At 39.1% G+C, this 23,322-nt stretch overlaps 2 protein-coding genes across 2 annotated transcripts; both read left to right on the forward strand.

Moving 5' to 3' along the window:
- Nucleotides 1-543: 543 nt before the first annotated feature.
- LOC140942378 (blastula protease 10-like) lies at nt 544-10,541 on the forward strand. The gene is made up of 9 exons (XM_073391344.1): nt 544-625; nt 2,145-2,204; nt 3,075-3,287; nt 4,199-4,316; nt 4,509-4,693; nt 5,727-5,948; nt 7,530-7,697; nt 8,978-9,151; nt 10,261-10,541. The coding sequence occupies exons 1-9, from the start codon at nt 544-546 to the stop codon at nt 10,386-10,388; spliced, it is 1,350 nt and encodes a 449-aa protein (XP_073247445.1). The 3' UTR covers nt 10,389-10,541.
- A 2,161-nt stretch (nt 10,542-12,702) lies between these two features.
- On the forward strand, nt 12,703-22,871 carry LOC140942233 (meprin A subunit beta-like). Its single transcript, XM_073391196.1, has 10 exons — nt 12,703-12,869; nt 13,026-13,131; nt 15,581-15,640; nt 16,660-16,872; nt 17,366-17,483; nt 18,802-18,986; nt 19,575-19,793; nt 20,264-20,431; nt 21,052-21,225; nt 22,664-22,871. Exons 2-10 carry the CDS (start codon nt 13,044-13,046, stop codon nt 22,813-22,815), a joined length of 1,377 nt encoding a protein of 458 aa, XP_073247297.1. The 5' UTR covers nt 12,703-12,869; nt 13,026-13,043; the 3' UTR covers nt 22,816-22,871.
- The last annotated feature ends 451 nt before the right edge of the window (nt 22,872-23,322 follow it).

Consider the following 23,322-nt stretch of genomic DNA (forward strand, 5'->3'; position numbering starts at 1 on the left):
CAGGCCTTCTGTTTAGGCTCCCCAGAAAGAACACCTGATCATGATCAACAGTCGCTGTCTAATGTAATGAAACAGCATGTTAATTCTGGCCGGGTATATGCTCTCCGCTGGGGGGAATGTTAATAGCATGAGGAGCATGAACCTGTTTTAGTAACAGTTAATAAGGATCTCTATTAACGCTTGAGTGAAAACCGACATTGAAGTTAATTCATATTTTATATGGCTTAGCAAGATGGTTAAAACATGGCACGAAATTCAGAGTGCTACTACAACACTGCCAAGGTCATCGTTCTGTAGCATAGAAGTTTCTAGTTTTATTTTTGATCAACACATTGGTGAGTGAAGCATTGTCGCTGTTTACCCAGTGAAACTGTAAGTAAATCGTTTGCCAGACCGTTTGAGTTCATGTGTCGCGTCCACTTCTTAATAGGCTTAACGTGTTGACTGATACTTGTTTTCATGAGCGTTTTTTAGCTTAAAACTGATAGTCTTTCCCTTTTTATGTTACTTTAGACAGATATGGTTTATTGCCATGCGTGCAATATGATTCTTTACATGCTTGTTCTGGTGATCAGCGCAGAATTCACCAACTCGATTGCGTGGAAAGAGGCTGTCAATGAAGACGGTAAATACTTGTTGCTTCTTTGCCTTATTTATTTTATAGTGTAAACGGTTTATTGAATACTTCCTTTTTCTTATTGTTGAAAACGGTTAGTTGTTTAGTTTTGGTGTGTACCTTCTATATTTTTTAAAACAAATTTGAGCTGAAATTTGTTGATTTTGATGGCGGGAAACCGAAGCCTCATTTCTGGGGAGGTACTTATTGACCGTGAGGCGATAGCGTAGTATCTGAATGAAAATCGTTTTGATTTTCTACTTACAGTTTCTCCATATCATAGTTTCTTGTTGTATCTCATTTAAAATCATTAGAAGGTTTACATAGGTTTAGGAAAATTTTCAGTTTCCGGTCTCTTGCTCTATTTCCTTCTTTCTATTCAACTTTAACTTTAAAACTTTAATGACACCCTTAAAAAGAGCTTTTCAGCGACAATAATTATTCAGTCAACGTTATTTCTTTGCCAGCAAACACCTTACAAGTCAAGATAACAAACCCTTACGAGCGAGAAATAACTGTGTGCGAGGTTGGGAACAGTTAACTTTCAACAAACAAACAAATAAGCAACCGAAATGCGAAATTTTGTGCTTTTGTGTGTGATGATGAAGGCGATCATAAAGGAAATTGAATAATGATTTTTTACGTTCTTTAATGCTTTCCTAAAAAGGGAGTGAATCATTTTCTCTATTCCAGCTATTTTAACTGGTCACGTACGACGGTGAATTTTTTATTTAATTTTTCGAACCTGTTGGAGTCTGGAATCTATAACTGACCATCCCCACTTGTACTTAGAAACTCATCCACCGATAAGTCTTACGACATAAGGACCCGGTTTTATGAACATTATTTAATGTCGGATCATTATCAACCACCCAAAGTTCATCTAAAAGGAGATTTACGATGAAATTCTACTGCTTTTTTGATAGGTGTTCTTGGGGCTTAAAAGGTCCCTTTAAGCTTCGATACTGACCCACATACAAATGATCTTGACTGATCCCTTACATTTCTTCAAGAATTCGCTGAGGGGATTTGATAAAAGGTTAAAGTATTTCCCGCCTTTGATGATCATTTTAGTATTTCTAATAACATTTACTATATATTAATTTAGATAGATGTTGGTCACTGTTTTGACTTTAAGGGTTAAAAGTAGGATTTCTTTGTTTATAGTAAAAAACGCTAAGTCAAATTTTAACCAGCATAACCGGAATACAAGATAAATTGAATAACTTCTTGAGTTAAGATTCACTCTTATATCAAGAAGATTTTGAAGATATTAATAATACTTTCGAACTTCCACTGACGGCCACCTTACCACTACGGCCACCTATCTTCAACGGCCAGTCCATACATTCACTCATATTTCCGACCTCCCTACAATGGCCACCTCTTTACAATGTCCACTTTCTTGTGTCTTTAAGGTGGCCGTTGTAGAGTGGTTCAACTGTATACTTTGCCTAGAAACAATTATATTTTTACTTTCTCCCTCTCTTTGCCAGTCATTTGTTTTGATTTGTCTTTTTTGATGTAGATAATCCACGCGGCCTTAAAGAAAACACTGCTATGGACAACATTGAGAAGGCAAATAGGGGTAAGGCGCTGGAGATCAGTGAAAAATGACTGTTTTTTGATGTTGATCTGTCAGAGTGCTGTGCATTGGATATCCTGTTCCAGGCTCTAAGATAGGAGGGAAAGCGTATAGAGAAAAGTTGTGCGAAAACGCAGGGGAGCTGGGGAAAGACAGATAAGTGTCTCTCTTCCCGCCGTTTTTCGCTCCTTCGCTATTGCACTGCCCGGTCGCTTTTTTCGCTCGTCTGCACTGACCGAGAGTCTGGCACAGACTATGCGCTGGAGTGCTTTGAGAACTATTCACCTTATTTGATGATAACTGAATAGAGGAGAAAACTAGAAGGAGCCCTCTACACAGCGTCTTTGTGTGTTGGAGGTAACAAATTGAAGGATGATAAATTTAGACGTTTCGCAATGCTGACTTCATAAGGGATTTTCTTTAACTTATGCCAATCAGCTGACCAAAAAATAAACGGTTTAAATTGCAGTGTCCATCAGAGTTTTTGGCGCTCAACGGTATCTTTCATCTAAGAGGGTATACGCTATCCAAGTACTAGGTCTGGATATATTGGAAAGAAATAATAGAGAGAAAGGGTACGTAGGGTGGTGTTGGGTATATACTACCCCCGTAGCCGACCCTAATATCTAGCATTCCTTAGGACTCAGTTCTCACTTAATTGCTGTTACCGTCGGCAACTGAACGGGTTACTTCTGATTGTACGCCCTGAGGCATTTTTTCGTGCTTCAGCAAAGACATTTATCTCCTTATATACGCGAGGAGCCGTTGCTAACCGAGATGAGGCACGCTGCCGCTTAGGAGGCAAAAAAGAAGTAGAATAAAGGAAAGAAATAGATCCTAATAATGCTAGACAAAACTGATCATCTTTTTTAGAGGACCATACAGAAAACACATTTAAGAATATCTTCGAAGGTGACGTTGAGCTAACCGAGAGTGACAGGGAAGGCGTCGACACAAGTGACGCCAATTCTACAGACACAGCTGAAGTAGATGTCGATAGTGTTGTCACCAAGCGTAAAGCCATTAGTTCGCGCCGCCATCTTTGGATCAGGAAAGTTATTCCCGTTGAACTGGGTCCAGGAGCATGTAAGGCTGATTATAAAGAATATAAAAACACCGTAGTTCAATAAGAGAGTGAATCACCCCGGCCTATAGCCCACGTTCGATATATTAAAATTCTCTGACATGACTCCGAGGCTTTCCGGTCATTTTTCTACATTTGGTTTGGTTTTCTTTCTGCTCAAGTCTCTTCTGGGAATTGCAAGACAATGGAGCAGTGATTAAATTGCAATTTTGTCCCTAAAGCCTCGAGTCATATTAGAATTTTAATATATCGAACGTGACCTAATGTGGTTCCAGAGTCCGGAAAATTTCTGCTTGTGGAATCCGGACTCCAGGGTCTTGAAATCTCCACAACGTTGAATCCAGAATCCAAGACTAATCTTAGATTTAGGGCAATAATAATCTGACAAGTCCCGGAGAGGTGAAAACAGTAGAGCTGTATATGCTAGTCGGAAAGTAGTCGTTATGAAGAGTAGGTATTTCATGTCCAACTTAGCGAAAAGCTGTCATTTAAGGCTGGCACCTTTTACTTCACTAGACAATTTCATGTAACGTTACAGGAAATACATAAGTTTGTGGGAAGGATGAGACAAATTGGTCTGGTTGCAGAACAATGCTATAACTGTGAGCGTGTCCCCCCCCCCCGGCCAATCCCCACCCCTGAGAGCTCTCTGAAGAAACAAATTCTCGTGGGGGTAGGCACGGAGCATTTCCCTTCCCCCGTCCCCACCTCCGAAGAAGGTTGATATTATAAAATCATTGCTTTGCTAACTGATTTTCCTTGTGATAAATAATATAATCCTTGCTTTTTCCTACTCTGCCAAAAAATGATCTTAAAAAGAAAACTGCACCAAAACAGAAAAATATACACTTACAGCTTCATTATATTTTTCAATAATTAAAAAATTGTTTGACTCATCTGTTGTCACCAATAGCAAAAGCGTGGAGCAACATTCTAAAAGCTGTGCAAGAGATTCAAAAGAAGTCGTGCGTTCGATTTCGAATGAAGAAAAAAGGGGACGAAAACTGGATACGTTTTGTGAAGAAAAATGGGTAAGAGCTATGTTAAATAAGCGGGGGGGGCAGTATGTTAAAGAGGAATTAAGTTTATTTTGGTTAACATACTAATACGAAAGACAAATCAAGTTACACTTGCATGATTTTTGATCATGTGTTGTAATTTGCCAAACGTTCTCGACGGGATTGCAGCGCGTATAAATTTTTTTTCTTAATTATGTTTATAAGGTGTTTTTCACCGGTTGGTCGTCAATATTTGAAGAAAGGAATGCAGGAACTTTCAATTGGTAAAGGCTGTAACAGCAAAGGAATTATATTGCATGAATTAATGCATGCGCTCGGCTTCTGGCATGAGCAATCCAGATCAGATAGACAAAGCTATCTTGAAGTGTTATGGGAAAACATAAATCCAGGTAAGCATAATGTCTTAGATGAACATAAAAGACAAATATTAATATGATTTTCTGAGATTTAAACAGTTAAGCCCAACCTTCCGAATCGTCTCTTCGTCTTTTGTAGTCCTGATAGAACTTAAATCTAAAATGATTTGAAATAAGTAAACATGGTTATATGCCATGATTTTCCTTGTACAGTCCAACCCCTCTTTACGGACCCTCGCTTAATACGGTCACTTTAAAGTAACGCTTACGTTAAACTCAATCCGATTAACTCACAACAACGAACAACGGCCACTTTTTCCTCGCCCAAACATTAGATTTTTATAGACGTTAACCTCACGACACTTATTTGCCAATAGAATAGCTTGTTCAAGGCGTTCGGATAGTGGAGCGTGGCGCGAAGTCCCCAACCTTCCCCCCTCCCGTTTTTTTTTTCTGCTTACATCTCTTTGCTCCGTCCCCACGATCTCAAAGTCGGGAATAGGATAATTTATCAAGTGTGAGTTGTAATAAGCCTTACGTTTTTATGAAAGCGAGAAACCCTCAGATCGGCAGGGTGTCGATGTTTAAAATGCTTCTCAGTCAGCTGAATAAAGGCCAATAATGTCCTGATTTATTTCTTTTGTATTTTTCCGATAAAAGTCGTCTTTGTGACTTGATAACAAGACACCCTTCATACAGACACCCTGTTCAGTAATATACGAACACTTTCTGTGCTAGTCCCCTCATGATCAGTATCCGTGATAACTGAGTTCTTTGACCCTAAAATGATTTTTGAATCTGAGAGAAAACATATAAGATAATGGAGCGGGTTTGGTTAATATAAATTTTTACTTTACCTGAGCCATTAACAAGCATTTATTAGCAGGCTGGCTTTGGAGCCTACAGTACTGCAGCTACACTAACTGTAAGTAGTGGAAAACTGGTATAATGAAGGCAGACACAAAGAGATCTAGACAAAATATTTCCATTGGCTCTACGCTAACAAAAAACGTTAAATAGTTTTGGCGTACTTTGACTTCTGTTTAACACCACTCTCTTTACACAGGGCAAATACATAATTTTAACCGCTACAAAAAGAAGAATTTGGACTTCTTTGGGGGATCGTATGATTTTTCTAGCATCATGCATTATGGAAACTATGCGTTTAGCAAGAATAAAAGACCAACAATGTTGTCTGTCAAGAATCCGCTCCTCCAGTTTGGACAAATTGCAAAGTTGAGCCCAACAGATGTTCTTCAACTAAATGCTCTGTACGACTGCAGAGACTGTGAGTATTTGTACCCTGGTCTCAGTCATTAACTTTGTAACTGTTCCTGTGAAAGGACCCAGAGGAGATGGGTACGACAAGATTTATACTGAATTAGCTTTAGATACAGTCAAACCTCTTGTAAGCAACCACACAAAATGCGAAGATTTAAAGAGGTCGCTTACGGCGTCCTTACAGGAGTTGGTCCCAAAAAGAATCACAGGGGGCAGGAGCGCAGGGGGTCTTTACCGAGAAGGAAAGGGAATGTGAGAACATATCTACTTTTTGGAAAAGAATTCGTTACATGCAACATTTAGTTACGATATGTGTAGTTTTTATTGTCACTGGCAGACTCTGAGTAGTGGAGTACATTACAAATAGAGATCAAACCTTGAGTCGACATGATGTCTTACAAGAGGTAAAAACAACGGACATTCGTCCAAAAAGCTTACTAGAGCTGATCGTTAAGTTTACGAGAGGTTCAGACTGTATCTAAGACTGCAAAACGGTCGGTTTTTTTCTCAAAATCAGTAAAGAAATCGGTTAAAAGCGGCGTAACAGTCTTACGCGCGCGAAGCGCACGAGCCTCACACGCCCATAGGGCTTGTGAGGCGAGAGAAATTAGCGTCTCTCCCCAGTCTTGCTCTCTGTTTTCAGCCTCGTTCCAGACCTTTCGTTTGACTGCTCGCGCGTACTTGAATACGCAAAAATACGGACTGTTTTGCAGTCCAGACTGTATCGAAACTGCAGTGGTGGTCAATTTTCGGAGGTGGTGGTCGCACATGGTGATTCGACTGTATTTCTCGGCTTTACTAAAATTGTTAATGCCAGAAAAGAATCTGCTGAAGTTTAAAGTTTTTATGAGAATACACCCAAAAAATGTAACCTGTCCTGATAAAAAGTCCGATGAGTTGTTATTTGTGCCTAGAAAAGAAAGTATTTCAGGCACAACTTTCCTTTGATTGTTAGCAATTACCTTGCCTAGAAAGTGAATTTAACTAGACAATTACTAACCAATCAATAAGCGCCATCATGACAAAGATGGCGTTATTTCAGCGTGTAAACTGAAGCTGTCCGTAAAGAATTCCCGAATTTAGTAATATGCAAATATGGGTATGTGCCGCCCCAAAGGGGTTGCGCCGTTTCGGTCTGAAAACAGGTATACACTTTGCCAGGAGCCCACTTTGCCTATTTTGGTCTGGAATCGGTTGTGGTGTTCCAGGGAACAACAGGAGCACGAACCTACTATTCTTAGTTTTAATTCCAAATGACTAAGAAATAAGGAGTAACTAGAAAGGAATTCTAATTTTATCTTGCGTTCTAATCTAAGTAATAACAACAAAATTCCTGGGAGACCAGGTCTGAAAATGAGTGTGGATTTTAGAGGCCAGGTCTGAAAACGAATGTGGAAAATGCCATGTTTTGGTCTGAAATAAGGTGAGTATTTGGAGAGCCGGGCGACACATCCCCACCTAGAATTCCTTGGAGAACCCTCCCGGGACGCGGCGGTACCTATGTCCTGTAAGTAACAACGGATGAATGCTTCTTCCCTTATAGTCCCTTTAGGAAGGCCATAAAATTTAATTTTTTTTTCTCTCCCAGCCAAAAAACAAGGGTGGAGTAGCTGGAGAAACTGGAGTCCCTGTGACACAAATTGTACAAAGGAAAGAGAAAGATTCTGTTCTGCAGATAATATTAAAAAGTGTCCAGGAGCCGACAGAGATCGCATTCAAATTCAAAAGTCCAAATGTCCAAACAAAGAATGTTATGGTAAGTAAGCGATGGGCAAGATATGTTACTGATAAACTGTCTTTTTTTGCAATGATCGAACCGGTCACTGAGCTTTAGCCACAATAAAAATATTGAAAATCAAATGAGGACTTCGACTGCTGTTAATAACCTATTATTGCTTTTAACAGCATTTAAAGGCTTCTGTCATTAGATTTTCAATGTAATTATTATTTTTATATATCCTACTAAAGAACAACACACGAAGAATTAGAGGGCCAAATATTTAAACGTAGTTTAGCCAGTGTTTAACAAAAAAGTCATTTTTAATTTGCCTAACGATTTGCTTAACGATTTTATTGTGAACATTTTTATGAAAGCAGATAGAGAAGACTAGAAAAGCATTTATCTTCTTAAAACCACCCACCAAAGAAGAGATCTGGAGGTTCAAAGATTCGTTAAACCGTGGCTAAAGTTAGACCTCGTTTAAATATTTGGCCCTCATTTTGGGTGACACATGCCGACCGCAAGTGGGGCGTTTTTCCGTTTAATATATCTCGAGGCTGCCAAATTCGTAATGCTAAGGGTCTTTGCCGTTCTAGAGACGGACTTGACCAAAAATGAAAGCCAAACAACCGGCGAATATTGCAAAAAGTCTATGACTTCAGGTTGACGTTCGTCGCTCAAAAACTTCTTTACTTGAACTCCCCATTTAGCCTGTTCCAGCCTCCAAGATAGTGGTGAAAAGTCGTTCAGTAAAAAGGTATTAAAAAGAATTGCGAAAAACGCGCGGAGGCTGGGAAGAGACACCTGCACCTTTCCCAAGTCTCGCGCGTCATATTTTCGCTTTCCTCGTTTTAAAACGTCCCACTATACTATCTGAGAGCCTTGCATAAGCTACTCCCCATTATACTCATGGAACATCTCCTTTTGGACTCCTTTATTTATTACCTCTATTCAGGAGACACAACATTTGGTCCTGAAAAAATGTTCACAAACCTTTGTATTTGTTACCTCTTTTGAAGGGACATGTCCTCTATTCAGGGGACACTTAGTCCCGCAGGTTTCCCCTGAAAAGAGCTTCCTCTGTACAGGCTGGCAAGAAAGTCTCAAGAAAACAAAATTAATCAAAAATACTAATTGTTCCTGAACCAGCAATTAGGCACAAAGAGTACGGTAGCTGACAATTGAAATTGAGCGAATTTGATTTGAAAGTTACGGAAGACGTGGCGTCGATCACCGTAGTTAATTTGCTTCTTGTTTACTCCTTGGTAGATATTGGGTTTTCATAAAATTCATTTACTTATTTATTTCAAATCTAGTTCCAATTGATGGTCATTGGGGTAGGTGGGGTCCATGGAGTAAATGCTCTCGAAATTGTGGTCAAGGATATCAATACCAGTCACGCAAGTGTGACGATCCTAAGCCTCAATATGGTGGCAAGTACTGCAGTGGTCCGCTAGTAAAGATACGACCTTGTACGCTGAGGAAAAGTTGTAAGTGACTATTCAACAATTTTTCCTCGAGCCGGAATGGACTCTGAGTCAATAGCCCATGAGGCCGAAGGCCGAATGGGCTATTGACTCAGAGGATTTTACTAATTGTTTAGTAAAATCCAACTAGTTGGTCAAAAATATCGAGAATGAAAAAATTTTAGCTAGTTAAAGCTAGACTTTAATCACTTTTTTTGTCGCCAAAACGCACGCGCTTTTCGCTACTAATAGGCTATAACACATAGCCTAGTAGTAGCTCAACCAATCAGAACTCAGCATTGATAATGGACCACTAGTTGGATTTTACTAAAACTGTATACTAACACTTAACTATAACTATGTACTGTTTTAGCAGCCAACTTTGACACCAATGAAAAATATGCAGTTGTCTTTGTCTGGTGTGTTTGGGAAACGAACGTTGTTTTGCGCCTGGTCACTATAACAACATGTGCATCAAAACGCTAGGCGCCACATTTTTTTTTTCACATTATGTTTTCGCAGAATGTAAGCTGTTTTGTTGGTTTTTTCCCTTTATTTCTAATTTACCTCGAAGTTCATTTGTAGTTTTCCTTTTTACATTTCTTTTATTGTAGTTTTCACCATCACTGTGCATGGCTATATGCCTGAACTGTTTCATGCGAAAGAAAAATAAATTTTTCTGAGTTGAAGCTCAATAATACTTGTCAAATTAACTGAACCACCACAGTAAGGTGATTCCGGCTTCATAAGTAAAATCGCTAAAGATTATATGTTCAGACAACCTCTTAAAAACTCTTGACTTAATAAACTTCATTTATTGCCAAAAACGACGATTTATACTAACAGTTATGACTCTGTGAAATTATCAGCTCTATCTAGGCTAGTGTTAGACCTCGAGCAGCCTCTCTTTTTCTTCAGATTTAGTAAGGGGAGTGCTCGCGCGCGCGAGCGTTGAGCGGCGAAGCCGCGACACGCGAGAAACAAGGGTGCGTGGTCATTTGCGTGTCTCGGGTGTTTGCTCAACGGACAAAGAAAAAAGAGAGACTGCTCGTAGTCTAGGCTAGTGTGTACTGCAATACTAGTATCATCCCTTGATGATTATATCAAGTAGTTGACTCAATTCATTACAACAGGTAAATGGCGAAGAAAACGAATTACACTGATTACTGGACAGGACAGAAAGTCGGCAGTTAACAAGCCAATGCCTGAGAAACTCAAGTTGCATAGCAACCGACCGAATACTGGACGAAAGTCAAGTTGACTGCAAAGAACAGCTGAAACGTTTATATAAGTCTTCAGGCTCTTTTGAAGCAGAACTTTTCGTCGGAGATTAACATGGTATAACAGGAATGAGGCTTGTACCAAGCTCTCCACATTGGGGATTCAAAACAGGATCAAGTTTGAGTACCGACCTATTACATCACATAATTTATTCTATTCTCTGTTAGACAGAGTTTTAATTAACTGCCGGCTCTGGCTCTGGTACCCAAACGAATCTTTTTTTAATAAAAACTGGGCAAAGAACTTTCTTTGGACGTCTTGTTAATTTTTTTCAACGTTTGATACGTTGTCAAATACCTTTTTTTTAACTGATTTCTGAGTGAGCGTTCGAAACAAAAAATACGAATTTCTCGTATTTGTCACAATAGTTTTGCTAGGGGGCGAGACTTTTATAGCCGGAGAAGTGTCGAGAAATACCTCTGTATATTGGCAAATACAAGCTTGAAATCTACAACGAAAAGCACTTGTTCTCACTGACTCTTAACACAGAAGCTGTTAGATTTCTCCTTTTTTGGAATCATTTTGCACAGTCTTGGTATGGTATGGTGGTTGACTGCCGATTTCCCGATTATACAGTCCACCATGGCTGGTGTAATTATGATAAAATTTCGACCCTGCTAGACAGCCTCTAGTAGCTCAGTGGTTAGAGCATACGAAGTAGAGCTAGGAGGGTCGTATAAGTTATGGTGTTAGATTTCTCCTTCTTCCAAATTATGAAGAGTGCCAGGAATGGGTACTTTTTGAAATTTGGGATGGCAGTGTGCTGCTGGAACGTGGTAACCCTTAGCCTACAACCGAGGCCAGACCCTGTTCAACTGCAATTTTGCAACTTTGTTCTAACTAACTTTGTTCTAAACTATACATCAAATATCCTATCCTCCATAGCTGGCGGTTTGTTTGGCCTCCCAAGTGGGGGGAAAAAAGTTGAGAAAAGGCGCACGAAGCGCGCACGAACGAGGAAATACAGCCTTCACCGTACCCTCTGATTTTTTCCCTATATCGGACTAAACTGTTCAAAAACCCTATCCCTTACAGCTGAGCATAAATTTTAATTAATTCATTTTTATATTTTAATATTATTTTTATATTACACTTACAGCCCATGCGTGGTAACCTCTTCTCGGATCCAGGTGTTCTTTTGGTGTTGCCCATATACAGTTTTATTACCTATCTTTGTATTTCAGTGCAATTCTGTGACTCGTTTCGACTCGTTTATAAGATCTAGTCGGTGTGTTGTCTGATATAACCTTGGCGCGGCAAGAAAGAGGAGAGTATTTTTTCTGCCTGAGAATGAACGAAACATACTTTCATTGACAAAATGATATTTGAATTTCAACTAGAAAAAAGTCACCAACCGGCGTTGTCCCTTACGGTTCATTTCATGCCATTTAACCTTCTGATTTCGTCCCGTTAGAGCAGCAACCGCCCAGAATTTCAGTTAGTGAATTTCCTATTAAGCCTATGGAGAGACCAGGGACCCGTTTCTCGAAAGTCCCGGTAACTTTTCGGGCCCGAAATCAAATATTCAAATCGAAATATAAAGAATAAGACCGCGGATCCTGGCTAGCAAACTACTCCATTTTGTTTCATTAACTGATAGTTTTATCATGTTAGATGCAAAACTATTGAAACCTCGATCTTTAATGTAAAAGGGGACAGCTTACCGGGCCCGTTAATTATCGGGACTTCCGAGAAACGGCCCCCAGGAGTCAAGCGGGCACCAACTTAACGCTGCAATCAGGTCACTAGAGATATGAACTACGGAAACTAGGTAACAATGCGGCCGCATCACGGAAGAACCGACTAAGGGTGCTCTCGATCAATCATATTCTGGAATAACAATACGCAAAACTTTTGTTGCAAACCTCCAATGCCGTAATTTGTTGAACCACTTATAAGCTACATACAGCGGAATGTTTTCTTCCAAGCAGATTTTTCTAGATGATGCAATGAAATGAACGCCATAATATTGTGATATCTAGGGTTAATGCCATTTGACTATTTATTCTTATGTACAGTGACAGAGAAGTGGCTTCAATACCTGGTTACAGCTAAAAGGCACAAAGGACTGGTCGGTAATTTTTTTAAATTAACCTTTAAATTGCAGTACCATCAGTAATAACTAGTCACCAGGCTTTTCTTCCTCCTAAGAACACTTGATAAGGTCATTGATTGACTATGAAATTCACTTATCTGGGTGGAATGTTAATAGTTTCAGGCGTTTTTGAACTACAGTGAACCTGTTGTAGGAACAGTTAACGAGAATCGTTCTTAACGCTTGAGTGAAACCAATATTCAAGCTAATTCATATTTAATTTGGCGTAGCCGGTAAAAGCATGGCATAAAAGTCGGAGTATTACAACAAAACATAGAGTAACAGTAGTTTAGAAGTTGAACGTTTACTTTTCAATATACACATCGGCAAGTGAAGCATTTGTCGTCTTGATCACCCGATTAAACTGTAAGTAAATCGTCTTGCCAGACATTTTATTCATACCACATTTTATTAACGGTTAACCTGTAAATCTTTTTTTCTTTGAGGTGATATATACTTTCACAGCACATATATTTTTGCATGAAACTTATAGGCTTATACATCTTATATTTCACTGGGCAGAATTTATTGGCTTGAAATATGATTCTATTCACACTTGTTCTCGTAATGAGCGTGGAATTTGAATTCACCGACTCGATTCCGTGGAAAGAGGCTGTCAATGAAGACGGTAAATATGTGACTCTTTCTCTATTTAATATGCTGGACAAACAGCTTAATGAACACTTTGTTTTAATATTTGTTGTCGGAAACGGTTAATCATTTTATTGTGTCTACCTGCTAGTTAAGTCTTCTTTCGCTCCAAAACTGATGATTTAACTGCGGGGCGCTTGGATTGTAACCTTCAGTAATTACACTAGCGAGCTACTAATAAATTTAGCGACAGGGCAGCAACCTGGATGAAAATCTTAGGATCATATTCTAACAGTTTCTGCATATCATGGTTTATCGTTGCATTGCACCCTTTCAGAGGGTTTTCATAGGTTAGGAAAAGTCGTTTCTGCCGGTCTCTCGCTCCATATTCGACTTCTTATTCAACTTCAGTAACTCCTGACCTGTAACCATTAGTGAAGTTCTTCATATTAAGAAAAGTGTCAAAATCTCAATTTAGCCTCTCAAACAAGAATTGAAAGCTCAAGAATGTCTATGTCGGTAAGCAAGTCTTAGGAAACAGAAAAATCAAATGCAAAGGATCGGATTGTCTTCAATTTTGGACCTCTGGATTTTGGAATGTGTACGGCAGATCATTTCCATTGTAAATTCGCATCACTGCAGTTGAAATTCAGTTTAATTCAGTTTAATTTATGAATCCAATTCAACAACTTTTAGATAACAATAATCATAATTTGCTCCAAGTAAACTGGTTTAGGCTAGAAACTGGAAAACAAAAAATATAATTAAAGAAACAGATTTAAACTGAAAATATGTGATGGGAAATAATCGAGACATGTGTAACAAGTGGCGACAAGACCTCAGCTGAAAGGTTTTGATTTGTAAGGATTCCCTTTCTTGATATATAAGTCACTTAAGTCATAGTTAATGGAGGTGACTGGTTATGAAGCCCGGCAAACATCAAAGGAGCAAACAAAGATGCCAAGATTTATGTTAGAAGGTCCACGACCCTGCACAATCTTTTGTTTTGCGTTCATACGTTATGCATGAATTACGTAACCAGCACGTTTCTATTGGTTAGTTCCTCAGTACGGAGTAAACAACTATTGTGTTTTCTGCAGGGTCAAGGCCAAAAAAGAGAACAAAAACATACAACAAAGAACTTTGTCGGGTTTCATAACCATTCCCTCTATTATACTATGCTTAAGTCAAAAGTATATTGAGTTTGATCGTCCTGGTGAACGTAGTCCTGAATAGGACTGTTGTTGTTTACAGTGATTGACGTTTCGACAACCTGTGCGGTAGTCATCTTCAGAGTCAAAAGCATGGGGTTGTATCACATCAATTTCAGTCACTTAGGCACAGTTCATGGACATGACGTATCTTCACCAGTCATCTTAATTGTTTTAACCCTCGGACGTACACGAAAAGTCATACCCCCACAGTGGTACAAGGTGGGGGAGGGGGTCGAAAGACCCCCCCTTGGGTTTTCGATATGTTGCAATATTTCGAAACGATTTTGCCTTCAGTGGAAAGCCTTTGATCTTCTCTACAAGATGAACTATTCTGGTGGCCATCTTGGATTTTATCAAAAATTAGAAATCAGGTAAAAACAGTCGACAGAATTAATACTTTTTTTTTTTGCACTTTACGTTTGAAATAACACATAAATAATTACTTTGCACCATTTCATCCACAAGTTTTTTATTGTTGAAATAAGTTGAAAGAACATGCATTTTCACTCAAAAATGGCCTGACCACCTGCAACTTATGACGTCTTATCTTATAACCATAGTAACTGACCATCACTAAACTTTGTCTTTAAATGCGCGTAAAAATAAACAAACAGCCACAGAAAACTTCAGGTGCTGATGTTTTTTCTTCTAGGGAAAAATCAGAAAAACCTTAGGGGGGTGTCAACCACCCCCCACCCCCCTCCCCCCGCCACCTCTTTACGTCCGAGGTGGCTTCAGAAAAATGCATGGCACAGTTGATAGCATCTTCACATCAAAAATGCTTATTGACAAGTACGTGAAATCTAAACCGCAGAAGCTCCGAAAACCAACGTGTTTAAAAATCAACTCTCACGAGTAGAGGCGAGATGCACCTCGCTGCTCCTTGCGGGTGGCGGTTTGCACTCTCACTCCACTATCCCTAAGGAAAACGAGAGACTATTTGTACTTTACCATAAAGGTTGTTCTTTGTTCTTTGGGCTATCGTAGCTTAAAAATAAAACACAAACAGCGGTGATAAACATTGCGAACTTTCGCTTTTTATATAAACTTTACATTTCGTATGCTAGTCAAGATACATCTTTAGAAGTGATCTGAAGTGACCGTTACAGATTTGGCAAAAAAGGATTATTAACAACAATGTTGGTTATATTTTATGGGCAAAACAAGAAAGAAGTTATTTAAGTTTATTGAATTACTGACGGCTGGCGTTGAAATATGTTTTTGGCATTTCTTTATATTTTTGCTATCAAATGTAATGTGTTTTTTTAATAGATAACCCTCGTGGCCTAAAAGACAACACTATTATGGATAAAATTGAAGAAGCAAATGAGGGTAAGATTCTAGTGACAAAAACAACAAAGTTCCAATGCTGTTGCTTGCAAGTTCTCCATTTATGGCGAGAGAAGGGCGAACCGCGAGAGAACGCGCGAGTGAGGGGCAAACCCGCGAGGTACGCGAAGGTGGCTTCTCGCGACTCCCCCAAATGGAGAGATTTGATCGCAGGCTAACGCCTCTTACACTTGGGCTCTGCAGGACTTATCACAATGGTCCCCTCGCAGCAATCTTTAATTTGTCCCCAGGGCTAAGGGAAAGCCTTGGGAACGAGGTTGTCCGTTTCAATGATGTCATGCAACGCTCCTCCTCACAACGTGACGACACTAAAACTGCTAAAACGGCTGCGAGGAAAGGAGGGAGGGAGACTAAAAGCTAACTTGACTTTATAATAAATCAGCTGCGCTAAAAAGTCATGTCTGTTTTCTGCTCTTTGATTGAACATTGCTTTTCTCAGTTAAAAGCCGTCGCTAGATAGATTTGTTACCGCTCGACCCAAGCACCGAGACACCCTCTGAGTGCAAGCATTGAGGCCTTTTATAATTGACTATTTTCCAATTCCCCATAATACACTCTGTCTGCCCCCCAAATTTTGCATAACTTATTGTCTTAAAATGCTCTTGGGAAAATGCAATACTCCCAGGAGCATTTAAAAACAATGGTTTATGCAAAATTTGGGGGGCAAACAGAGTGTATTATGGGGAATTGGAAAATAGAGAATGGGCTTTTTAGGGATAGTGAAACATATAATTTAAATGGAACATAATATGGCTAAAAATTCCCAACTGGTAGGAGGCGAACTAGCTGGCTATTTCATAAGCTTGGCAGAGGATTTGATCTTGGGACTATTGAGAACAAATCCAGCTGACGGTCATGGCAGACTTGAACTCGGGCCTCCGAATGACAAGTCCATCACTCTTACCACTCGGCCACGGCAACGAAATAAATAAAAGCAAGAAAAAAAAAATTCGTAATCAAGCTAGACAAACTGATCATCACTTTTCTACTTTTGTTCCCAGAGGACCACGTAGAAAAGAAATTCAAGAATATTTTCGAAGGTGACATTCAGCTGACCTCGAGTGACAAGGATGGTGTCGACACAAGTAACACCAATTCTGCAGACACAGCTGAAGTAGATGTAGATAGCGTTGTCACCAAGCGTAAAGCCATTAGTTCTCGCCGCCATCTTTGGGTCAGGAAAGTGGTTCCCGTTGAACTGGGTCCGGGAGCATGTAAGGCTACCTGAAATAAATTTTTAATTTCCAACGTTTGTTCCCTATTTCTCTTCTTCCCGCGCCCCGCTTCGCTCCAAAAGAAGAGAGATTCTAAAAACGAGGATATTCAAACTCTGTGCAAAAATATTTCTCCTCGAACCCTGATTCAAACTGACATCAACGTAACAATAAACTTGAAAGTCTTAGTAGAGGAATGATCGCTGTGAAGGGGGGTGACATTTAAAGACGGCAGGAGTCGAATCTATGCCCTTATGATTTCTAGTTCAGATCAGTCTACCACTGAGCTACAGGAAACTCGTGGAAGCTAAGGCCAATAAACTAGTAGCTGATTTGTTACTCAGTTTCAAATTTTAATCTTTCCTTGAAAAATACGCACTAACAAATAAAGGAAAGAGACTCAGATAGAACTTTATTGTTAAGGCTATACTATATATGATCGAGCAAAAGGGTTTGACTTGTACTAAACTTGTATGTTTATCATTACACATAGCGAGGGCTTGGAATAATATTTTAAAAGCTGTGGACGAAATTCAAAAGAAGTCATGCGTTAAATTCCGAATGAAGAAAGACGGCGACGAACATTGGATACGTTTTGTAAAGAAAAGTGGGTAAGAACACTTGGACGTAATGTCTACCAAGAGAAAACATCTGAGGCCCGTTTTCTTGATTTATAAGAGACATAAAAACATAGGTAGGATGAAAAAAGATAATTAGTTAATGTAACTGTCTTTGTATTTTTTCTCAAAACAATGGATGCTATATTTGCTGAAAACGCCCCGTGCAACAAAAGCAACTCGCGGCGGTAATGATCTTCACCGCCCATGCGCTTTCTAACGAGATCTCTCAGGCAATTGCGGAGGTAAAACTGTGTGAAAAATTGCGCCGCCGGTCAGTAACACCTGTTTGAGATCAAAAAACAAAAACAAATAAATTTTTTTCGTGCAATTAAAAAAGTTCAAAAAGCTAATATGTAAAACTTGTTTCTTATATGTGAAAGTACCAACCCTAGCTTTAAGCCTTTTTTGCTTAGGTTTTGCCAATTGTTTTCGTTGTCGTCTTCATGAGTGCATGATTTTTTAGTTGACATTTATCTTTAAAAATTAAATTGCTAAAAAAATTATAATGGTTTGGAAGAGGGTCTACCCGGAAAAATTGTTGACTAAAATGATTTCTTCAAAACTGAGATTATATTGAGAATGTAAATATTCTCATATTGAAGAAGATTCAGGTCTCTAGCGTAGCCATGTAAAGTTTCAAGTAAACGTAAATACTCAGTACTTTTTGACATTCGTCTTCTTCTGTTATTTCATATGGTGACAAAATATGATATTCCAGAACAAAACTTTTAACTAAACGTATAAATTGGAATCATCATCTTCAACTACAACAACAACTTCGTTTTTAAAAGAACAATGTAAATTTTTTGAACGAATGGATGCCTCCCTTCCCCGGCTTGTTAAGCTATAAATTGTGGAGAAGTGAGCAGAATAAAAATTTAGCTAAAAAGGGGAAAAGGGAAAGTATGTCGAAGTATACAGTCTAAATTTGTATAAATTTATTAGTGAATTCAACTATAACAAAAAGTACGAGTGATATGTGTCACTGACCAAGCACAATTTAACGGGTGATAATGGATATTGGCGAGGCTCTGCTTTTTCTCTTTTTGCTTTTTTTTGGACCGAGTCAAAGCTGATGTAATCATGATGGTTATAAGGGTACTAATCCGTTAGTTAGCAGGAAGAGGCGATTCTTGCATGCTTATGTGTGATCACGTGGCCTGTGTCAGGCTCTCAGATAGTATAGTGAGGACGTATTTAAAACGAGCACTATCTCGGAGCCTGGAACAGGCTAGTGATCACGTATAGCTACGCGTAGTGATTAGGCTAGTAATCACGTAGACTACGTCTTCCTTTCTCATTTTTTAAGGTGCAACTCGCCCGTCGGCCGTCAATATTTGAAGAAAGGGATGCAGGAATTGTCAATTGGTGATGGTTGTAACGAGAAAGGAATCATTTTGCACGAACTGTTACATGCGCTTGGCTTCTGGCATGAACAATCCAGATCAGATAGAGATGACTATCTTCAAGTATTGTGGGAGAACATCGATCCACGTAAGCCCGTATGAATATGAATTGAACATGAAATAAAAATATTTGTTTGATTTTAGGGCTGAACCACATCCCCGAGGTGGCTCTTTGCACTTGTTGTAGCCTCGATAGAATTCGAATTTAAAATGATCTGAAAATAAATAAATAAATAAATAAATAAACTGAAAAAACGAAGAGGGCAAAAGCGGAGTAGTCGGAGAAAAACCTCTTGGTAAAAGGGCGGGAGGAAAGAACACACTCGACACACTGGCTTCGATCGTCTTAGGCATTCGAGCCCTAGGCCACTTTGGTGGGAGACGAGTGCTCTCACCACTGCGTCACTCCCATTTTACCGGATCGAATACCGAGTTGAGTCTAGCCTCCTCCATTGCGATTTTTCTTAGACTACCAATCATTGCCATCTTCAGACCAGATGTTAGTTCTTTTCAAGAAAACCGGTACTTTTAGGTCGTAATATAACAGCATCAAATCCAGGAAGCCGGGAGGGAAACTTCGATTTGCTTTAGCCAAAGAAAAAGGACAGGGCTCCAAATAACATTAACAGCAGTGAAATAATGTTCTCCTGACCCTTTACGACTATTCTTTCTACAGAACAGTTACATAATTTCAACCGCTACAGAAAGAAAGACATGGATTTCTATGGGGGATCGTACGATTTCACAAGTATCATGCATTATGGAAACTATGCGTTTAGCAAGAATAAAAGACCAACAATGTTGTCTGTCAAGAATCCGCTGCTTCAGTTCGGGCAAATTGCAAAACTAAGTCCAACAGATATTCTTCAACTGAATGCTCTCTACGACTGCAGAAGTAAGTATTCGTACTCAAGTCTAATCATAACTTCCAACACTGACTATAAGATATCTGGGTTCTAGAGAACGATTAGATTACAGAGCCTTGTCACTAACGTGGTCAGTACGGTGATTATGCAAATTCATTGGAGCAAAGTTAGTAAGAGTTCTTGCAAAGGATTGGTTTGGAACACCAACATGATGGCCTAGACGTTATGTGAAAACGCTTTATGAAAGATGAGGCTTTGTAATTAAGGCCGGTAAATTTGAATTCATTATTTTATAAAGGGGTGTAGATGGATGTTTCAGCATGAGTTTGAAATAATTTCTTTAAAAAATTTAAAAAGGATGGATGAATTTAACAGAAAAAGAAATAAGGAGAAATCTTGAAAAAAATTGCAATAAGGAGAAAGCTAATAAAAAAATGCAGTCTCTTGCGACTATATCTTGCGAGAAACGTATGCCATTATCCATATTTGTCTCTTCCAGCTAAAAAAAGAGGCTGGAGTAATTGGGGAAACTGGAGTCCTTGCGACAAGAATTGTACAAAGGAAAGGGAACGATTCTGTTCTGCAGATGATATTAAAAAATGTCCAGGAGCTGACGGAGATCGTATTGAACTACAAAAGGCCAAATGTCCAATGGATGAATGCTATGGTAAATAAACCATTAAGTGCAATCAAAATTTAGAAATCGATGTGGTCCGCCGGGTATTATATAGACACATATAAGGGAATATAAGGGAATACAAGACAGTCTTGGATTCCGGATTACAGATACTGGATTCCGGATTTTTTGTCGGTGGAACTCGGATTCTGGATTCTATTCCGGATTCCACAAGCAAAAATTTCCCGGATTTCGGTATCCGGACTTCCCTTATATGGGGCGACAAGCCCAAACATCTTTTGAACGTACCAAAATTTGAATCTGACTCAGGCTTTAAAAGAAACTAGTTGAGTACAAAAATACAAAATATTGGAATAAATACAAAAATGAGAAACTGGCAAAGAGAGCCCTGACCTACCACGAGGCTTTATAAGGCCTGGGCTCCCTAGAGACTAACAAAAAAACAGAAACAGAAAATAACAAAAGTACTAACTCGCGGATTTTTTTTCCAGTTAAATCAATCATATACTTATTAAAAATAAGTTTTAAAATGGCTGTAATGAAAAAAGTTTTCGGCAACTGATTTATATTCTGATTTCGCGATGTTTGTTTGTTATTCTTCTTCTTCTTCTTCTTCTTCTTTTTTTTTTTCTTTTTTTTTTCAAATCTAGTTCCAATTAATGGTCATTGGGGTAGGTGGGGTCCATGGAGTAAATGCTCCCGAAATTGTGGTCAAGGTTATCAAACCCAGTCCCGGACTTGTGACGATCCAAAACCTGAATACGGTGGCAAGTACTGTAAAGGACCTCTGGTCAGGATACGACCTTGTATGATGAGGAAACAATGTAAGTAACTATCAAAATACAAACATTTTAAAGTAATTCTCAGACCGCTAGCCTGCGCAACAGACGAAACTAAACCTCTGGGCCAAGTTGTTCAAAGTTGGGTTAAGATAACTCAGGGTTAGTGCAAAATTTGAATTCAGATATGAAAGCTCAAAAAGCAAATTCAATTTAATTCTTTTTTGTCTACAATTTGATGGTTGGATGCTCTAAAAGGCATAGAGAAAATTATCGGAGAAAAGGACTTTGACACCTGGGGTTAGCGCTAATCTGCCTTCTAACAACTGGACCCAGGTTAAGTGCGTCACTAACCAGGGCACGTACTTAGCCTACGGCTGCAGACATGCACCCCTGAACACAAAGTTTGTCGTTGTCAAAAAATGGAATGAAGTAAGGTAAACGAAACTTATTTTTCTTTTTCTCCTTGTATTTTTTAAGCTTCCCTGTCATCCTTTGTTTTAAAGTCCTTGATTATGTAGTCATTACTTACGCAGCGTATTAAACTGTACCCAAGTGCAGTGCTGATAGGGCCATCGTGCTTAAATAAAGTTTGAGTCACGAATTGACTAAAACCGCTTAAACATATGACTATAAAATAGCATCAAAACTTCACTCTTAAAATTGTATCCCACATAATTATTGTCAAAAGGCGAGAGGGTTTTTGTCAAATTTATAATAGAGACTTTTAGATTCGAGGAAGAGATTTAACTTCAAGTTTTTCGGTCTTAAAATATAGGCACCCCGGAAAGCTTCACTGTAATTTTTTCCCCAGAATAGTTAGCACGGTTACTTTTATTGAAGGAAATTTTAAAAGCCCTCTCTTATTTGCAATATGATAAAACTTCCAACATTTGGTAACTTATTTACGCCACTAAGACATTTTCGCTAAAACCCGTAGCAAAATGATGGCGGGTACCTCGTTTTCCCGCAAAAATATGGACTTTAAGATCCAACGACGCGACGGCAACGAGAACTTAACTCAAAAAGAGAATTTGCTTTCTTTCAGTCTTTAGAGGGATTATTCCTACCCACTGACTTTGTCAAATGTAGGCGAACCCTCCTGAAGATGAATTTCAGTGGACCAAAGCCAAGCTCAGAAAGAGAAATAAAATTTCGTTGCTGCTTGTTTACGTCCTCCATAAAACGCAAAATTAGGCATTTTCACGTCGTAGTCGTGCAAAAACAGGAAAGAAATGTACAAAAACGCGTGATGAACGTGCAAAGTTGTTGTTTTGCTTATTAACCAGTTGTTTTTTTGACGTTCTCGTTGCCGTCCGCGTCGTTGGATCTTAAAGCCCCTAATGACGCAGGTTCAGGCGCGCGCACTACTTAGTATCACGTAGATGTCGTCGTCTTAGAATCTAAAGGTCTTTAATAGTTTCGACCACAACAAACAGGTTTGGTAAGAAAAGAAGTAGCGCATGTAAATTTATCAAAATAGGTAGTTGGAAGCGAGAACGAATTGCAACGATTTCTGAAAATGGAGGAGACAGAACAGCTACAGCATTACCTTGGAAACTCAAGTTGCAAAGCGACCGATTGGATACTGGACCTGAATCAAGAAGTAAATTGCAAACAACAGCTGAAAAGTAATGTCGTTTTCATACCCTTCTGCAGCAGAACTGTCCCCTGTGGATAAGGATCACGTAACAGAGGTTTTGTTACAGTAACACCAAGAAAAACAATTTCAAAAACAATTTTAAAAGGTTTTTAGTACTGAAGTATGACCACACCTAATTGTGTATGTTCCCTGTTCAATTTATTTTTTAATTTTAAGTTAAGATTTGCTGCTGGCAAATCCCGTTCTGGTAATTATAGCCTGTTGAGTACAACCAAACAGCTTTAATTCTTTAAATTTTTTACTAAGGCCTCTAAAGCCAAGATCATCACAGTCCAGTGCAGGGTCCAGACCTTGATATAAGGGGTGGGGGGGGGGGGGGGGGGGAGCGGTCTCCAAAAAAAATTGTTTTGGCCGTTCGGGCCTCAGGTTCGTCTAAAAATAAGGGGGAGGCGGGGCCTCTCCCCTGGATCCGCCACTGTAGTTTCACCTTTTCACGTTTAAATCTTTGACAATAATCTGTTGATTTACTTAATTTCAAG

Source organism: Porites lutea, chromosome 6 (genome assembly GCF_958299795.1).
Source record: "Porites lutea chromosome 6, jaPorLute2.1, whole genome shotgun sequence".
Classification (NCBI taxonomy): domain Eukaryota; kingdom Metazoa; phylum Cnidaria; class Anthozoa; order Scleractinia; family Poritidae; genus Porites; species Porites lutea.

What these genes read in the sequence shown, in the direction of transcription:
- LOC140942233 (XM_073391196.1), top strand. Translation starts at nt 13,044, where the DNA reads ATGATTCTATTCACACTTGTTCTCGTAATGAGCGTGGAATTTGAATTC. An exon ending in TGAACTGGGTCCGGGAGCAT is followed by an intron (nt 16,873 to 17,365) that starts GTAAGGCTACCT and finishes CATTACACATAG; the next exon opens with CGAGGGCTTGGAATAATATT. An exon ending in TTGTATGATGAGGAAACAAT is followed by an intron (nt 21,226 to 22,663) that starts GTAAGTAACTAT and finishes TTATCAAAATAG; the next exon opens with GTAGTTGGAAGCGAGAACGA.
- LOC140942378 (XM_073391344.1), top strand. Translation starts at nt 544, where the DNA reads ATGATTCTTTACATGCTTGTTCTGGTGATCAGCGCAGAATTCACCAAC. An exon ending in AGAGGCTGTCAATGAAGACG is followed by an intron (nt 626 to 2,144) that starts GTAAATACTTGT and finishes TTTTTGATGTAG; the next exon opens with ATAATCCACGCGGCCTTAAA. An exon ending in TTGTACGCTGAGGAAAAGTT is followed by an intron (nt 9,152 to 10,260) that starts GTAAGTGACTAT and finishes TCATTACAACAG; the next exon opens with GTAAATGGCGAAGAAAACGA.